At 38.1% G+C, this 19,717-nt stretch overlaps 1 protein-coding gene across 1 annotated transcript in view; it reads right to left on the bottom strand.

The window, feature by feature from the left end:
* Positions 1-19,717, bottom strand: part of LOC127418552 (collagen alpha-1(XXIV) chain-like) — a 149,145-nt gene that overhangs the window by 82,473 nt on the left and 46,955 nt on the right. The window contains exons 8-12 of the mRNA XM_051659129.1: positions 17,764-17,808; positions 9,280-9,333; positions 7,028-7,072; positions 4,174-4,227; positions 2,303-2,347 (exon numbers count right to left, since the gene is read on the bottom strand). Of these exons, the coding sequence (XP_051515089.1) occupies positions 2,303-2,347; positions 4,174-4,227; positions 7,028-7,072; positions 9,280-9,333; positions 17,764-17,808 (243 nt within the window). The remainder of the gene's footprint in view (positions 1-2,302; positions 2,348-4,173; positions 4,228-7,027; positions 7,073-9,279; positions 9,334-17,763; positions 17,809-19,717) is intronic.

Raw genomic sequence — 19,717 nt, forward strand, 5'->3', positions numbered from 1 at the left:
GATTGAGGCCTTTGAATGTCTTCCAGCGAGCTTTCATCCACACTCAAGACAGCTTTGATTAATCAGTCCTGCTCGACTGCGGGCACAGCGGCCAGCTGGCACAGACCAAATCCTGGCACGATCCGTGTTGCGATTCTAACACACTCGTACAGTATGTTTGAGGAGTTTCTCAAGTTTCTCTGCAGGAAACAGTGAACATTTTCCAACACAACAATACAAAAGTCCTGGAGCAGCTTTCAAGTGTTTTTGAAATGTTTGAAGAAGCTACTGAGATTGGAAAGTTTGCCTTTAGGGAGTGTTTCTGTGTTATGCGCTTTATATGCGCGTATGAAACATTTGTTGACTTGTGCCAGGTCTTTTCAACCTAAACAGACCCCAGGACCTCTAATGGAAAAAGCTAGATTTTTTCAGTAACCCTTTAAAGTAGCACTTTACAATAAGGTTGTATTGTTAAAATTATTTATCCACATTATTTACCATTAACCATCAATGAACAATACTTTTGCCACATTTATTAATCTTGGTTCATGTTCATTTTGACACATCCTTGTACTAAAACATTTTTTAATTTTTTTTTAATTAAAAGTTGTAAACAACAACATTCATTGATTACGAACTAACATGAACAAAAAATGAGCAACTTTATTTTTATCAACTAACATTAACCAAGATTAATAAATTCTGTTAAAATATTGCTCATTGTTAGTTTATGATAACTAATGCATTTAATGCAAGTAAACAAATGCATAATGCATAAATGCTTGTAAAAACAGTTACCCTAACCCTGACCCTAACAAACATTATTACGTTACACAGCACTTAACAGATCATTAGTACATATATTCTTATAGTTAATTAACCCTTGTGCGTCTATATAAAAAGTTACTCAGAGGTCAAAAAACTGCCATAATAATATTATACATTAATATTATTTTCCACTTTCAATGAGTTAATTTTTTTAACCAACATCAGTCTTGATCATAACTACCAAATATTCATTCATTTCAGGATTTTAACCCTTTAAATGCCAGTTTGTTTATATAATGCCACTGTTGTTTTTGTCACACACACACACACACACACACGTTTCTCAATACACACATACAAAACACACTCTGACATCCATACCAACACACCCACATAATTTTAGCTGCATAATTTATTCAATTGGCCTGCAGTGCTCTATAATACAGCAAACAGAAAATAGGGGAAAAGTATGTATTTGCTCCATAGGCTAAACATGAGAAAAATGGCGCCATCTGATGGAAAATATTAAACATTTAAATTCTGAAGCCAGGGCTCCTGAATGAAAGCATAATATCATAGAATTCATGATTTTATGCTTTAATGGCACTGGGATCAAATATTGCCGTTTTAATGGGTTTCAATGGGGCCATTTTTGTCCTGAAGGTCCTGAGTGTAACTATTTTGTGTACACAGTGTATTATAGATGTATTATAGGAACTGAGGTTGAAATATCAAAATTCCCCCAAAAATACACACCATTGGCAAAACCTATGCCGTTGGCATTAAAACATCCAAAATGACAGAAAAAACAAAAATGAAAAAGACAAAAAATGTCCCGAAGGGTTAAAAGTGTTATGGAAAAAAAAATGCATATATCGTCTCTACAGACTCTTGGTCAAAATGTATTTTTTATTAATGATTGATGCCAAAACCAAGAGAGCAAAGTGACTGCTTGCAGATATAATGACAATATAAATATGATTTAATGACAACAAACAAGATCAGTTCAAATGAACACTTACTTTACAAAACATCTACTCAAAATTCACAATAAAACATCAAATTTGACAAGGTTGTTAGCAGATTTTGGAACTAACACAAGGGGGAACTAACACTTGTTTTAATCACCTAATAGAGCACAATTATCATCCAGTGCTTATAATCTAAAAATATGTTGGCCTTTCACTATTTGTTTTAGATTCTGAGGTGCTTTTACATTCTTTGCTTTTTAGTGACACAAAACATATACTACAAATATGTTAGAAAGACATAAAAAAACCTCTTAAGCCCTAATGCTTTTAAGAAATAAAGTTCCCTATAAATAAAACTTGATAGAACTTGACTTTCATACATCATGTAACACATGCTCCTTCAATAACTCAGTAACCTTACATGCCAACAGCTTCACAGATGGATGCCGGACGAGCAAAACGAGCCAGATGAGATTTTTTCCTTCTTTCCACCCAAAGGTAACTTCATGTATTTAGCGTCTGGAAACGCATCACTCATTTGCATATTAAATGTAGAATAATGCATATAAAGGGAGGACATTTACCTGTCTGCCTTTAGGTCCCTTGATTCCCACAGGACCTAGAATTCCCTGGAACACATCATGAGGAAGATCGGAGTTACTAAAACATCTCCTCCGATCTGACACTCACTGATCATTCTGAGCCGCGGGGCGCCATCAATCTCAGTGCTGATGTCTTGTGTATTTGAGAACAGCTCCTTCATGTCATTCACATCAGAATCGAGTATCTCAAATCAGTTTGGTAATCATAGAAGCGTCCCGTGTGAGTTTAACATGTCGGGGCGAAAACTCAACTAATCAGCTGACAGAATGTTTTCCCAATGAACAACTGAGGAATATTCCAGTGTTAACTCTACAGTCAGCATCTCTGGTATGTTGTCGATTACCACAGATAAAATTTCAACTTGCATCTCAGCTGGTAAATGAGCCCAAATGCATTTACAGTAATGCACTTGTATAATGGAAATGTGCAGCCTGTATTTTTAAGTACTTATATTAATTATTTAGGAAAAATATTTGTTATTTGAGGTGTAAATTTGGCTAAATCATCATTTTGAGGAGGGACTACTTTTTAAGGTGGATGAATTTCTGCTTATGCGTTACTGATGTAATTCCTGTGGGTGGAGTTTACTCCATGTAAACAGCATGCACTGTGGCATTTACAGTAATGCATTTACAATGGATGTCTATGGGGCAAGTGTACCAGAGTGTTTAAAAACAGAAATGTAAAGCTCATATGTTTGTTAAGCCTCGTATATGAATTATTCATTAAATATATGTGTTATTTGAGCTGTAAAGTGTCTAAGTCGTCCTTTTAGGGTGGGACTACTTTTCTAGGTAGATGAACGTGCGGGGACAGTATGTGTTACTGATGCAAGTCCTGTTAGTGGAGTTTGCGAAAAGTAAACAGAGTTCCATTTCTGGACGTGCACTGTACTGATACCACACGAAAGTGACCGGGTTTACTTTTTTAGTAAAGATTTTTTAGATTAGATTTTGCACGGTCAGATTCTCAAGTATCAGTCTCATTCAAACATGTGAAATGTTTAAATGTTAAGATTATACTTTTTAATAGTTGTGTAATAGTTGCTAATAGTTATAATTGCATATCTTAAACTTTTATTCACAGTGCGGCATGCACTTACAGTAATGCACTTACAATGGAAGTCTATGGGGCAAGTGTACCAGAGGGTTGAAACTCACTAATGTGAAGCTTGTATTTTTGGTAAAGCTCTCACATGAATTATTCAGTCAAAAATGTTTATAATTTGAGCTGTAAAGTGTCCAAATCATCCTTTTGAGGTGGGACTACTTTTCTCGGTGGATTAACTTTATTTCATATGGTTATGTGTAATTAATGTAATTCTGATGTTATGCTGACGTGGGTGGAGTTTACTCAAAGTTATCAGTGTTTTTTGGATAGTTACGCCACATCAGTTCCTGGTATCCCTGCACTGACACAAAGCCAAAGTGACTGGATCTACTTTTGTAGCTGGTTGTGACATGAGTTAAAAGATTGGGTATAACTTTTCACAGACAGAGTTTGTGATTCTATCACATAACACATGTAATGTCTAAGGGTAGATTATACTTTATAAACAGTGTGCTAGCTGCATATCTTTTGTTCGCAGTGCAGCTTGCTTGCCCCATAGACTTCCATTGTAAGTTCATTACACCTGCTGAAAAATCCCCAGAATATTCCTTCAATTCCAGCTGATGGCTGATTTATTTCATGATTGTCATTTATGTCACCTCATGTTATGAATATATTCTTATTTGAAAGTTTCATTTATTGTTACCATCTAATTACTGTCAATACAGCTGTCACTCAAAGTGTCAGGCTCCTCCCACTCATCAGTCAAATCTACACATACAGGTTCAGCGTTTAAACTTACTCTCTCTCCCTCCAGTCCTGGTAGCCCTGCAACTCCTGGAGGTCCAATGAAGCCCTGAGAACAAAACACACACACACACACACACACACACACACACACACACACACACACACGCACACACTATACTGTGAAGACATAAGATAGCTTTGTGTGAGGAACAAAGTAAGCTTCTTTTTTTTTTTTTTGCATTTTTGGAGCTTGACAGTCATTGTCACTATGAACTGTCATTATATGGAAAAGAGCTGCTCGAAGACTATCAAATTATCCATCACCTTCTAAAACCATGTATTATTCGCTATCATAATAATTAAGAACTAATGTACAGAAGCATACATGATGACAGGGAACTCTCCGTTTCCATGCGATGATGTAATCATGTCAGCATGTAATGACATCATATTTTCCGTGCATTAACAGCAGATCAAACACACGCACTGGAACAGAGAGAACAATCCAACGTGAGAACATCTGAGACCGTGAGTGATTGGTTGATGCTTTTGTTTGCTCTCGAGGGTCGGAGCGCTATACTGTATGTCATGTTTCTCTGTCATGTTAAGTAAGATCATATGCACTATCAGTCAAACATGAAAGAAACAATCAACCCCCTCTCTGTGCACATTCCTATACGATGGCATTTTGCCATATGTTGAAAGCGTGTGTGCATCTGAAGCAGCAGCATGTCAGGCCCTATTTTAAGAGCGCTAGTGGTAAACGCAGAGCTATGCTTTAAGTCATATGCGCAGTCAGTGGGCGTGGGCATGGCCATGAAGTTTTGGTATTTTTGTGCAAGCATGTGCTTAGTCTAGGTGTAAGTGGGTTTGGTGAAACTGTGCGCGCAAGCGCTAATGGGCTGGGTCAAGTGTAATTTAATTCTGAGGTTCTTCTCCGGTTATTGCAGCGTCTGCGTCCTGTTATGTAGTCCACTCTCTGTCAAACACCAGCGATAAAAACAAAGACAGCACATTCATAAGAAGTTGATAGTTTAAGTGGACTGTATACATTGAATTAGAAGAATAGAATATTAACTTTTTTTTAAATGGGTTTTTTGTGCATTAACTGCATCCTTTTTTCTTTTTTTTCTCCCCTTTTTCTCCCCAATTTGGAATGCCTAATTCCCAATGCGCTCTAAGTCCTCGTGGTGGCGTAGTGACTCGCCTCAATCCAGGTGGCGGAGGACGAATCTCAGTTGCCTCCGCGTCTGAGACCATCAATCCACGCATCTTATCACGTAGCTTGTTGAGCGCGTTACCGCGGAGACGTAGTGTGTGTGGAGGCTTCACGCTATTCTCCACGGCATCCATGCACAACTCACCATGCGCCCCACCAAGAGCGAGAACCACATTTTGGCGACCACAAGGAGGTTACCCCATGTGACTCTACCCTCCCTAGCAACCGGGCCAATTTGGTTGCTTAGGAGACCTGGCTGGAGTCACTCAACACGCCCTGGATTAAAACTTGTGACTCCAGGGTCAGCATCAATACTCGCTGAGCTACCCAGACCCCCCTAACCGCATCCTTGTTAAATGTCAGGCATATTATGACAGTGACACGCTCATTTTATACGCATGGAAAATGACATTCACCCACACACACTTCTGCCTAGCGCTGGCACGAAAATTGTGCTTAGAATTAACGCTCTCACAAAATCGTATAAGATGCAGCGCACGGATGTTGCGTTTAGCACGGCCATGAAAATAGAGCCCGTCGTTTCTAAAATGCAACTTTCACATAATATCACATGACTTAATGGTGCTCGCTGATTCATGTGTAATGGGAAAAAACAGGCTGAAAAAATATATGTGCATGTATCAAAGTATTATTCTGAATTAATCCGTTAAACATTTGCTTACAAAATGTATGTTTTTCATGGCCTGTGAATAATGTGTGAAAAACTGCATTAAAACTAATGACACATTTTGGAGGGTTTAAACACAGAAATGTGAGCTTGCACTAATTCTTCTGTTAAAACTTGTGTATTATTTGAGCTGTAAAATTGTTTCAATTTCAATTTTTACAGTCGTTTTAGGGTTTTAGGGTTTGTTGACGTTAACCTTGATTTTTGCTTTTTTTAAAGAAAAGAAGGGACGAGTCGAAATACATTTTTGTGGTAATCAATATTACGCCACAAATGCTGTCGATTGAGCTTAACTTGTATTGATCCCGGAATATTCCTTTAAACTGAAGAGAAAAGAAAATGAAATGGTACATTCATGTTAAGAATATTCTAGTGAGGGGGGCCTGGATAGCTCAGCGAGTATTGACGAGTCATGAGTTCGAATCCAGGATGTGCTGAGTGACTCCAGCCAGGTCTCCTAAGCAACCAAATTGGCCCGGTTGCTAGGGAGGGTAGAGTCACATGGGGTAACCTCCTCTTGGTCATGATTAGGGGTTCTCGCTCTCAAAGGGGTGCGTGGCAAGATGTGCGTGGATTGCAGAGAGTAGCATGAGCCTCCACATGCTGTGAGTCTCCGCGGTGTCATGCATGACGAGCCACATGATAAGATGCGCGGATTGACGGTCTCAGAAGTGGAGGCAACTGAGACTTGTCCTCCGCCACCCGTATTGAGGTGAGTAACCGCGCCACCATGAGGACCTACTAAGTAGTGGGAATTGGGCATTCCAAATTGGGAGAAAAGGGGATAAAAAAAAAAAATTATATTCTAGTGATAATCTCTGATTTATTTAGGAGCATTTTAAAACGAAATGGCAGGTGAAGCTGTCTGACATGTTTTGCCCCAGAATTGTCCCAGAATCGACCAAATCATATCATGCATAATTGTCTCTTAGCAGGTTGACATGAGCTCTGAGATTAGATGAATTAAACAAGAAACAAAGAGACGACTGCTGTACGTACATTAACACCTTTAGGTCCTGGATTTCCCTCTGGTCCTGCTAAACCCTGCGAGATAAGACACATCAACATTACAAATATACATATTCATCAGATGCACACATACAAACCTATGAGATATGTTTTCGTTAGATTTACCTTTATATTCCGTATTTGGGTGTTTCTTTATCTTTGGGCCCTTTCATGCACCAGGGGTTGATTTTTATTAAAACAAACAGATTTCAACTATTTCTTTTTGTCTTTTTGTAAAATGTAGATCTCATTAAAATGGCTTCATCATTCATTTTTGGTACTTTTTGAATGTCTCTTATGTACAGGTGCATCTCAATAAATTAGAATGTCGTGGAAAAGTTCATTTATTTCAGTAATTCAACTCAAATTGTGAAACTCGTGTATTAAATAAATTCAATGCACACAGACTGAAGTAGTTTAAGTCTTTGGTTCTTTTAATTGTGATGATTTTGGCTCACATTTAACAAAAACCCACCAATTCACTATCTCAACAAATTAGAATACATCATAAGAAAAAAACATTTTTAGTGAATTGTTGGCCTTCTGGAAAGTATGTTCATCTACTGTATATGTACTCAATACTTGGTAGGGGCTCCTTTTTGTTTAATTACTGCCTCAATTCGGCGTGGCATGGGGGTGATCAGTTTGTGGCACTGCTGAGATGGTATGGAAGCCCAGGTTTCTTTGACAGTGGCCTTCAGCTCATCTGCATTTTTTGGTCTCTTGTTTCTCATTTTCCTCTTGACAATACCCCATAGATTCTCTATGGGGTTCAGGTCTGGTGAGTTTGCTGGCCAGTCAGGCACACCAACACCATGGTCATTTAACCAACTTTTGGTGCTTTTGGCAGTGTGGGCAGGTGCCAAATCCTGCTGGAAAATGAAATCAGCATCTTTAAAAAGCTGGTCAGCAGAAGGAAGCATGAAGTGCTCCAAAATTTCTTGGTAAACGGGTGCAGTGACTTTGGTTTTCAAAAACACAATGGACCAACCCCAGCAGATGACATTGCACCCCAAATCATCACAGACTGTGGAAACTTAACACTGGACTTCAAGCAACTTGGGCTATGAGCTTCTCCACCCTTCCTCCAGACTCTAGGACCTTGGCTTCCAAATGAAATACAAAACTTGCTCTCATCTGAAAAGAGGACTTTGGACCACTGGGCAACAGTCCAGTTCTTCTTCTCCTTAGCCCAGGTAAGACGCCTCTGACGTTGTCTGTGGTTCAGGAGTGGCTTAACAAGAGGAATACGACAACTGTAGCCAAATTCCTTGACACGTCTGTGTGTGGTGGCTCTTGATGCCTTGACCCCAGCCTCAGTCCATTCCTTGTGAAGTTCACCCAAATTCTTGAATCGATTTTGCTTGACAATCCTCATAAGACTGCGGTTCTCTCGGTTGGTTGTGCATCTTTTTCTTCCACACTTTTTCCTTCCACTCAACTTTCTGTTAACATGCTTGGATACAGCACTCTGTGAACAGCCAGCTTCTTTGGCAATTAATGTTTGTGGCTTACCCTCCTTGTGAAGGGTGTCAGTGATTGTCTTCTGGACAACTGTCAGATCAGCAGTCTTCCCCATGATTGTGTAGCCTAGTGAACCAAACTGAGAGACCATTTTGAAGGCTCAGGAAACCTTTGCAGGTGTTTTGAGTTGATTAGCTGATTGGCATGTCACCATATTCTAATTTGTTGAGATAGTGAATTGGTGGGTTTTTGTTAAATGTGAGCCAAAATCATCACAATTAAAAGAACCAAAGACTTAAACTACTTCAGTCTGTGTGCATTGAATTTATTTAATACACGAGTTTCACAATTTGAGTTGAATTACTGAAATAAATGAACTTTTCCACGACATTCTAATTTATTGAGATGCACCTGTATAGATTTGACTGTTTTTGCCTTGTCCCAGAGTTTCAATATTAAACTATGAAAATCCATTATAAAAATACAAAGTATTGCATGTTTAAAACTACGATCATCTAAACAAAGAGTGAAATAAACAGAAACCATTTCAGTATTTACTGTGTGAAAATGATTTCTAGTAGCTTTTTTATTTGAATTACAACTGTCCCACAGTTGTGGCGTCATTTCCACCACACCAACATTTTTTACCCCTAATAAAGTCTGTTTAAAAGTTAGTATACTTGTTAACCAAGTGGACAAAGTGTCAGTGAAGAGCATGCTTGAGAAGTAGTATGTATACTTTTGTTGTTTTTTGGTTTAGTGCGTATTGTTCACTGCACCTGCCTGCCAGGGTAACCTGCCGCCCCAGATACGCCCGGCAATCCTGGCAAACCCTGAAGAGGAGAGAGAGAAAAAGGTGAACGAGAGACGATAACGTCTGCCAGCGGACGAATAGAGCCGCTATTGTTCTCTCTCTCAAAGCATCCACAGGCCGACCCGTCTGGCCTCGCCGCGGCCTGAACCTGGCTGCAGTCCAGACCCCGGCTCCTCTCTCCCGGGCACACTAGACTCCAGCACGGATCATCTTTGCATCAGGTGATGGCATATAAATAGTGCGCTTTGTGAATGAATGAAACTTGCAGAGTATTGAGTTGCAGAATCTTCCGGGCTCAGTTATTGAGGAGGTACAAAGGTACAACTCACAGATCTGTTTAATGCCATGTCCAACATGGACGGAGGGAGCGAGAGAATTCACCCTGATTGTACTGGTGAAATACGTGTAATAGCAGTGATTCTCAATTGGTCGGTTCAGATAGTGTCAAGCAGTGTTATTTACGTTAACATAAACCTAAATGACAACATTATTGTTAACGGAAATAAAAATTTGCATGGTTGGAAAATAACCTAAACTAGTCTATAACTCCAAAACTAACTAAAATAAAATAAAAAATGACCTCAAATTAATTTTAGGTTTAGTTCTGATACACATTATATTATAAAATTTGATACATTTACAATCCGCCTTCATTAAGGTTGAAAATGCTGCTAGATACTGGTAACAGAAGACTGCCCTGAAGAATTAAATGACATTAATTTCTTATGCTCAGGGGTGGACTGGGAAGAGAAATCAGCCCGGGATTTTACATAGCAAATGGCCCAAAAGTTGTTGGGGGGGGGTTCGCTGTCAATTTATGCATATCGCAGCCCCCTTCGGCATATCGTGGCACCGTTTTGTGGCTCATTTCAGCTTACCGCGGCCCATTCAACCCGTTTCGTGGCCGGCCCACCCGATGGCCGGTCAGCGATCAAAGTGTGTCGGCCCACCGGGAAAATGCCCGGTATGCCAGATTACCAATCCAGCCCTGTTTACGCTCTACAGGATATTTTCACACTCAAATACAGTGGAGAAATTTCATAACAATTGTTTCACAAACATTTCACAGATAACCCCTACATTTTAAGAAATTATTGCAATAATTAATAAATAACATTGTATATGTTTACTATTTTATGAGACATATTTATATATATATATATATATTATGCCTAAAGTTTAAAAGCATGCTTGGCAGCAAGTACTTGAATTGTTTTTGTCCTCTATCACCTTCCATCACATTATACTGATCTGAAATGTAGGTGGTGCTCTAACGCATTTTAGCGATCACCCATAGACAACAAGTCTTTTTTTTGAAGTGCTGAGAGCTTCCACACTGTTTTGTTGAATATCTTGTCATCTGAGTTGTCTAGAAGCCCAATCTAGATGTCATTGGAAAGCAGAGAATGTTCAAAAAGTTTGACACAAAATTGGATTATTCACTCAAGCAAGCTCACAAACAGGTAAACAAGTAATTTCTTTAACCCATTGTAATGCTAACAACCCAAGCTAAGATTTGATATAAAGTTTGAAGCTATTTGGGGCTTACAGATCAGTGGTCAGCACAGAAAAGAGACGTTTGCATTTTATGCCTTCCCGAAATAAAATTTCACTTTGTGATATTTTTTTTAATAATTCAAACCGTGGTGTTATGGCAGCAAAATAAACTGTACAGTCACCTTCCTGAGAATGAGAGCTTTCATTTGATATATGACTATGTGAAGGACTTTTATATTTATTTTAACATTTCTACAACGTAACCTCTAGGTGGGGCCAATTTGTGACACAAATGTTTTCAGGCCTTATTATGTTATTTTATGTAACTGACTGAAAAATTGATGGTCGTCTCTGAAACGTTCAGATTCTAAGCTTTCAAACAGTACCATATATGCCTAACTTATGCATCCTGTGTTTTAAGTGATAAAATGGCTTGCCATATAGCGCCTCCCTGCAGATTTTAGGAGGTTTTCAAACATATTTAAATGATATCAGGAAAGGTTTTAGCTTTGACAGCCATAAACACTAAAACTAAAATAAAAAAGTAACTGAACCGAAACTAAAAAAAAAACAACAAAAAAAAAAAACAAATCTAAACTGGAAAGATTTTTTTTTTAAAATAAATGGAAATAAAAACAAATTAATATTAAACTACAATAACCCTAGTGTGTAGGATCCGACATTCTGGTGTTGTATTGAGAGGATCAATACTTGCACAAACAATCGATACCAAAGATTTTTTACTAAACTACTGATTTTATTATTAATTTACCATAAAAATGATTGCGTTTCATGATTCAAAGTGACAAAAAATGAACTATTTAAGCAGAAATATTTATTTCTCCTGCTCATCTTAATGGGCAGAACGCTGAAAGATACAAGCCCAGTCCCAGCGCTGATTTGTTAGAAATGTAAGCTTTTAGGGGGCCTGGGTAGCTCAGTGGTAAAGAAGCTGGCTACCACCCCTGGAGTTCGCTAGTTCGAATCCCAGGGTGTGCTGAGTGACTTCAGCCAGGTCTCCTAAGCAACCAAATTGGCCCGGTTGCTAGGGAGGGTAGAGTCACATGAGGTAACCTCCTCGTGGTCGCTATAATGTGGTTTGTTCTCAGTGGGGCGCGTGGTGAGTTGAGCGTGGTTGCTGCAGTGGATGGCGTGAAGCCTCCACGTGCGCTATGTCCCCGTGGCAACGCGCTCAACAAGCCATGTGATAAGATGCACGGGTTGACGGTCTCATACGCAGAGGCAACTGGGATTCGTCCTCCGCCACCCGGACTGAGGCGAATCAATACGGAACCACGAGGACTTAAAAGCACATTGGGAATTGGGACAAAAAGGAAAAAAAAGAAATGTAAGCTTTTGTTAAGTTTGTGTTAGATTACTTGGCCAAAGCGGAGATAGTTATCTCCAATTATTCATAACTAGATAGTTCGGTAACACTTCATTTTAAGGGTCCACAATAATGCACTAGTTGTGCAGGAATAAGAAAGTAATTAATAATTAAGTGCTATCTTAGCCTTACTAAACGTCTTACTTTTGTGTGGAAACGAATGTAATTAATGCTAAATTTCAGACAAGGGCGTTGGTTTGGATTGAAAGCTGGTAGGGACATACTGCAAGGAGGACATTATTCAAAATGTTGATATTAAGAATGCGAGAAATTATAGTGTCTATAGGCACAATATTTCCTCTCATTTTCTATTCCTCTGCCCCACCATATTAAGTATTAGCCTGTTTTTTTTCACTAACACTATTTTGATTTATTTTGTCGAATTTTATTTCCTGTATTCTATTAAAAAAACATGCTTTTCCCATCTACTCCGATGTTTGTCTCAAATGTGCAAAATAAAGCATGCACTGGCTAAATGTATGCTATACGTTGTGTGCAAAAAATATGAAATTTTAAAAATGCAAACATCCTTGCGCTGACATAGACCGACTCATTTTGAGGAGCTGCTTGCATGACTCTCTCACACACGCCTATGTCGTCATAGAAACGCACACATACCAGATGCGTGCCTGATATTTTCTGCTCCCTATAGCTTTATAAACTTAACAGATGAATGCATTAAAATCATACCGCAATTTAATTTGTATTTCAAATATATATATGGCCACCACAAAATTCTTAATCAGTTGTCTGTGCAGTTATACAACCATTTACACTAACAAAAAAGCGCTTACACAGTAATCACAAATGACTGTGATTGGTCCATCCTGAACTGCGCTGAGAAAAGTAACAGGTACCACGTGACAACGTCTTTTATGCGCCACTTCAGAAGATGTTGTACAATAATTCACACATGAATAAATTATACTGAGAATTTTTAATAGTCATTAATAAGTATTTTTTCAGTGGTAAAATTGCCCAAATGTTGGTTGGGACATTTTCAATTTTCTAAAAGTTGATAGGGACATGCCCCTCTCATCCCTATCTAAATCTACGCCTATGATTTCAGAGATTCATCATATATCAAGTTTACTATATAATAAGCCAGTAATTAAGGCTAATTAGTACTGGTTTACAAAGCTGTTACAAATAAATGACTAAAATCTTCTATTAAATAAAACTGGACCCTCTATTCCAAAGTGGTAGTTTTACCTACTCAAGTTATTGGTTTATTGCATTTATTAGGTGGCATTCAAGTTTATTTAAATATATAAAGACCGTGATTATAACTTATTAGTATTGGCTTTACTAAATTGTTACTAATGAATTGCTAAAATCTTAAAATAAAGACAATTAAACTCCTCGTTCCAAAGTGAAACCTTTACTTACACAAGATATTAATTTGTTTCACATCAATTAGGTGTTTACAGTTTTTTCAGTAAAATCTAAAATGTTCAGAGTCTACATTCAGTTAAGTATTATTTACTCTCTTTTTCATACTTCACTAGTGCATTATTGTGGACCCTTAAAATAAAGCAGAATAATTACAGATATTTCCTTACTCAAGGCATAATTTTAAGCATTTTCCTCCTTTAGTTTGGCTTCTTTCTTAAGTTTATAAAAATTAAAATCTTAAAGGATTGAAAATTTTAATAATTAATCAATGATAAATAAGAGTCTAATAATTCACAGTTTAGGCCTACATATTTTAAAATGATGATGTTAAATGGCCCAATATCCAAATTTCACCCTAAGAAATGACAATATAACTACAGTGGATATGAAAAGTCTACACACCCCTGTTAAAACAGCAGGTTTTGTGATGTAAAAAATTAAACAAAGATAAATCATATCAGACTTTTTGCACCTTTAATGTAAAAATTACAACCTATGCAATGTCACTGAAAACCAAAGTGACACATTTACAGAAAATAAATAAAAATAAACTTAGAATAACCTAACTGCATAAGTGTGCACACCCTTTTATAACTGGGTATGTGGCTGTGTTCAGAATCAACCAATCATCAAGCTCATGTGAAATAGTACACACCTGTCTTCACCTGAAGTGACTGATCTCAGGATTTGTATGACATCATCTTGGTTGCATGCTACTACAAGAGCCATGGGACACAAAGAGCTTACAAAGCATCAACGGGATCTTATTGTTGAAAGGTATCGCTCAGGTGAGGGCTACATTTTTTTTTTCCAAGGCATTAGATAGACCATTGAACACAGTGAAGACAGTCATCAACAAGTGGAGAAAGTATGGCACAACAGTGACATTATCAAGAACAGGATGTCCCTGCAAAATTGATGAGAAGACAAAGAGAAAACTGGTCAGGGAGGCTGTCAAGAAGCCTACAGCAACATTAAATGAGCTGCAGCTCTTTCTGGCAAGTACTGGTCGCTCCCTACATGTGACAACTATCTCCCGTATTCTTCATCTGTCTGGGCTATGGGGCAGGGTGGCAAGATGCAAGCCTTATCTGACGAAAAAAAACAACAACAACAACATCCAAGCCCACAAAAACGTATATCCAGTCTCCGAAAAACCATGTGGAAAATGTGTTATTGTCTAATGAAACCAAGATTGAACTTTTTGCCCAAAATTGTAAAAGGCATGTTTGGTGCAAAAACAACACAGCACATCAGCAAAAGAACACCATACCCACGGTGAAGCATGGTGGTGGCAGCATCATGCTTTGGGGCTGCTTTTCTTCAGCTGGTACTGGGGCTTTAGTGAAGGTGGAGGGAATCATGAATAGCTCCAAGTACCAGTCAATTTTGGCACAGAACCTTCTGGCATCTGCTAGAAAGCTGAAAATGAAGAGATCTTTCACCTTTCAGCATGACAATAATCCAAAGCACACATCCAAATCCAAAAAAGAATGGCTTCAGCAAAAAAAGATTAATGTTTTGGAATGGCCCAGCCAGAGCCCAGACCTGAATCCTATAGAAAATCTGTGGGGGGATCTGAAGAGGGCCGTACACAGGAGATGCCCTCGCAATTTGACAGATCTGGAATGTTTTTGCAAAGAAGAGTGGGAAAATATTCCCAAGTCAAGATGTGCCAAGCTAATAGACTCTTATCCAATCAGAATGAGTGCTGTAATAATATAAAAGAGTGCTTTAACTAAGTATTAGTTCAGGGATGTGCACACTTATGCAGTTAGGTTATTCTAAGTTTTTTATTTGTATTTATTAAAGGTGCAATAGGTTGTAATTTTTACATTAAAGGTGCAAACATTCTGATATGATTTATCTTTGTTAAATTTTTTACGTCACAAAAACCTGCTGTTTTAACATGGCTGTGTAGACTTTTTATATCCACTGTAGTGGTATTGATATTGGCAATATTAGCCTTGATATTGGATTGAAAAAATGGTGTCGCTTATCCCTAGCAGACAGCATGGAAATACCATGTTAAACACAAATAATAAAATACAAATAAACATAAGATCATGTGTAGTTAAGACAGCAAAATCCACAGGCAAGTTTTTAATAGGAAGGAGAAACACTTCCCTTATCTTTTGTTGTTGTTGACATTAAAAGCTGTACGTCCAATCAAATTCTACCATATTTAGCTAGTCAGATTAGACAGATGTCAATATGAACATGTTGTGTGACATGCCCTCATTCTCAAAAACCATGAACAATACTACACAAGTTAAAAGAAAATACCACTCTGACTGTTGGCTGCAGATAGCATGAAAACCTTAAAATGTAAATATATGGAATTGTACAATCGCCATTAAAAATATAGCTGCAAGCGGCAATTGTCTGGGTCCAAGCTGTTCAGAAAAGTGGACAGAAATACAGATCCATCAGGGGTAAAGTAATTACTAAGCACTCCAGTTACTTTGTAGGTATGCTGTTTGCTGACATACAAGCAAAATTGTTTTGCATGGTTTGCTAAATTTTGCATGCATCATCTAGAGATAAAACTTGCCAAAATAAATCAGAATCGTCAAATTGTAAAAAAAAAAAAAAAAAAAAAGATAATCCAATACATTTTTCACCTATATATTCTGAATGAAATGAGAAATATACGTTTTGTTTCGTTTGACTCGTAGAATCAGAGAAAGAAATGATTTTGATTCTAGCCCATTTGGTTTTGAAGATATGAGCAGAAACATAAAACAGAGCGCCACCTATAGGATTGGATGGGTGTGTGTGTGCGCTCTGAATAGCGATGCTTCAGTGTTTGGACCCCAAATAAAGTTAAACAGTTCCAACTGAATTACTGTAGTGTTGATACAAGCTTACTGCAAGTAGCAATCTTACTTGCTGTCTTACTTAGCTACATTTTCATTAGCATAATGCTAGCTCAGTCGTTTTTCAAACTATAGTAGCTTATTCAGTAGCAAGTTGTTTTTTCGAACATGTAGCGGTGTAGTACAACAAAGTGTTGTGCTTACAGGTCAGATTCTCAATGATTATTCTGGTGTCTAGATATGGCTCAAGACGTGCGCTCCACATTCAGGCAGATTAACAGATTGCGGCCATGTCCGTTCCGCTTGCAACCTCTCATTGACAATGAACTGTGACATTGTGGGTATATTTATTCCATACAGCTCCCTGTGCTTTTTCTAAAAACTAGAAGGAAAAAAAGAAAGAAATTGAGTGTTTGACATCGGCAAGATGCCGTTTTAGTATGTTATTCATTTATTTATTCTATATATGCTATAAGTACCTCATCCTGGCACTGACTCCTTAACACTCATGTTTATAGCACAAACAGTGCGGGTCGAGTTAAGACCAAAGTATACTTCGGTTTTAATGCAAATGGTTGGCATGAACTTTAGTCCTTCAAAGTAAACTTCACATGACTGTGCATGCATACAAAGGCAGTTGGCGCATGCGTGCTACGACTGCTATGAGTTACTGGACTATTTTTCTCTTTAGGAGTTTAGACCCATAAAGATGTCTTTATAGTCCTTCATACATGAGTTATACAAATACAAGTATAACCTGACCTCCTCATACATGCGCTCTTGATGTACACATCCACTGCTGACGTTTCCAACTTTGACTCCTGATGTTTTGCGGCGATTTCATCCTCTAGCACTTCTTTGTGACAGTAACGGCTCAACTGTGAGTGTCGCCACCTTGTGGACCCACTAATTAGTGCAAATAATTCCAGGTGTATGCGCATTCTGCGCGTTCAGAGTACGCACGGTTAGAAATATTGGGCCGCACGCGTTCCATAATCGAGCACTCTGCTGATGACGAAATTTGCGTCACGAATCAGCATTCGCCTCTGACCGAAGTATGCTTTTGGCTTTGCACAGGTAGTTTTAAGTTTAACATTTAGGATTAGGGGTTTAAATTAACCCTTAACCTCAAGTATGAGCAAAAGTAATAGTGATACTTGGCTTAGCCAACACTACTAATTATAAGCCGCTTGTAGCTTGACAAACTAGTTTCAAATAATAAATGCTGCGGTTAATTGAAAATGTCAACGGAGGACCTCACAAACAGACCTCAGACAAAATGAGACAGCTATTTTTAATAAGATACAGATGTCATGAGACTCTGTATTTTTCGTTGGAATGTCGTACTCACCTGTTCTCCGGGAAGACCTGCAGGTCCTGGATAGCCTTTGGGACCCTACAAGTGAAAAAACAGGGAAAACTAGTTATAACTAGACTCTTCTACTTTAACGCTGGCATAACACAAAGCAAAGAATGTTCCCATTTCCACACAATATGACGACATAACAGGGAGAGAGACTCCTACTTGAAATGCTCTCTTTCAGTTATCTTTTCCACATTTTTAGGGATTTTGTTGCCTAAAGTCCTAGTGGCCTCAGATAAGCCTAATAGCCCTGAAGAATTTCCCCAGAACTGTCAAAACCATTTAAACATCTGACAGCTCCAGTGAGACCCCATGAAAGGAAGACAAGTCACAACAGTGAGACAGGGAGGGAAGGTTAGAACAGCTCACCTCGAAAAAACATTTCCTCATGCTCGTGTGCTGGAACTAATCAGAGTCCATTTTTGTTTGCCTAATTCACCTCTGTTAATGGATCTCTGCAGCATGGCAATCTAAAATTCATATGTTGATATTTGGCTCTTTGAGTCGAGAGATATACTGTCGCCTGTTGGCCAGCGGGTGGCGCTGTGTGTTGAACTGAGAGGGCAGAAGTTCTGTATGGTGCAACCTTCCGGACTTGAAAATTCCAGGCCTTTCTCAGAGCACCCACAAGGACCATGAAGCACCAGAGGTCAGAGGTCACCATGATTTACGCCTGACCTGGTCTGGGCCTGCAAGACTTTTTATGTAGTGCAAAAGCAGAGTGCTGGCAAGACTAATGACAGAATATAAAAACAAAAATATAAACTAATCTCAAGTTCACTGCACTCAAGATGAAAGACTCAAGCATTAAACAGGGTGAAGGAGCCAAGCTGTTACAGTCGAAATCAAAATCAAAATCAAAATTAACCAACAGCCAAAAAGCAATTGAGACATTGTTTTAGGAAAATCTGATTCTGGACGGCTCTATTTTGATATGGATCGCACATTTTTGAATCATGAATAAACAGGAATCCTGTCCTACATGAAGTCCTGCTCACTGAATATCACGTTTAACTCTAAAAATGCCACATTACGGAAGTAAAATGGGTTGCAAATGCCATTTCATGTCAAATTTAAAGGTGTGTGATTTTCTCGATGTTAATGTGAGAGAAAACTTTAAGTGAGCCATTCGAAGACTGATTTCCCCCAAAAATCTAAACAGAGCAAACAGGCTCTGATCCAGCTAACAATTTAATTGAATGTTTAATGTTTAACATTCCCATTAGGCTGTGAAAACGTTATTTAAATTGAATTGGGAACATCTAGTTTTAAAAATGTTTTAAGAAAATTTTTTGGGGGGATTTTGGAACTATCTGGAAAACGTTTGAAAGTTGTGGATTTTTTAAAAATAATTTAGTAACGTTTAAAAAACATCCCACAAACAATGTATGAATATTTCATGCTAATTTTTTGAGAACATTTATAATCAAAAGAAAACGTTAAAAGAACATTCTATTAATTTTCAAAGAACGTTTGTTCATAACTGAGAGAACATTTGTAGAGTACGATGGCCAAATTTATGAGAACGTTTGTTCATAACTGAGAGAACATTTGTAGAGTACGATGGCCAAATTTATGAGAACGTTTGCTGTAAGCTGCTATTAGGGATGTTAAAATTATTGGTACTTCGGTACTATGTCGATACTAAAATACAAAAGATGTAATGATACCAGTGTTTCTGCAGTACCAGTATCATGACCCAATGAGATACCCGCACTGTCTCAAACGCTTATTTGATTGCATACTCTTTTACTCCTTTTACACTGAAATGGACAATTAATCAAATTAAAATTGTGAAATGTCCTAATGTGATTATTTAACCGCAGAAGTATGAGATTTAATTAAATATCCAGTCTGCATGTGCTGTATGCTTCAGCACACACTTAAATCAGCTTATATGCTGAAAACAGCACATTTTATGAGCAGCGTGCACAGTGCTTCC

Source organism: Myxocyprinus asiaticus, chromosome 28 (assembly GCF_019703515.2).
Source record: "Myxocyprinus asiaticus isolate MX2 ecotype Aquarium Trade chromosome 28, UBuf_Myxa_2, whole genome shotgun sequence".
NCBI classification, from domain to species: Eukaryota; Metazoa; Chordata; class Actinopteri; order Cypriniformes; family Catostomidae; genus Myxocyprinus; species Myxocyprinus asiaticus.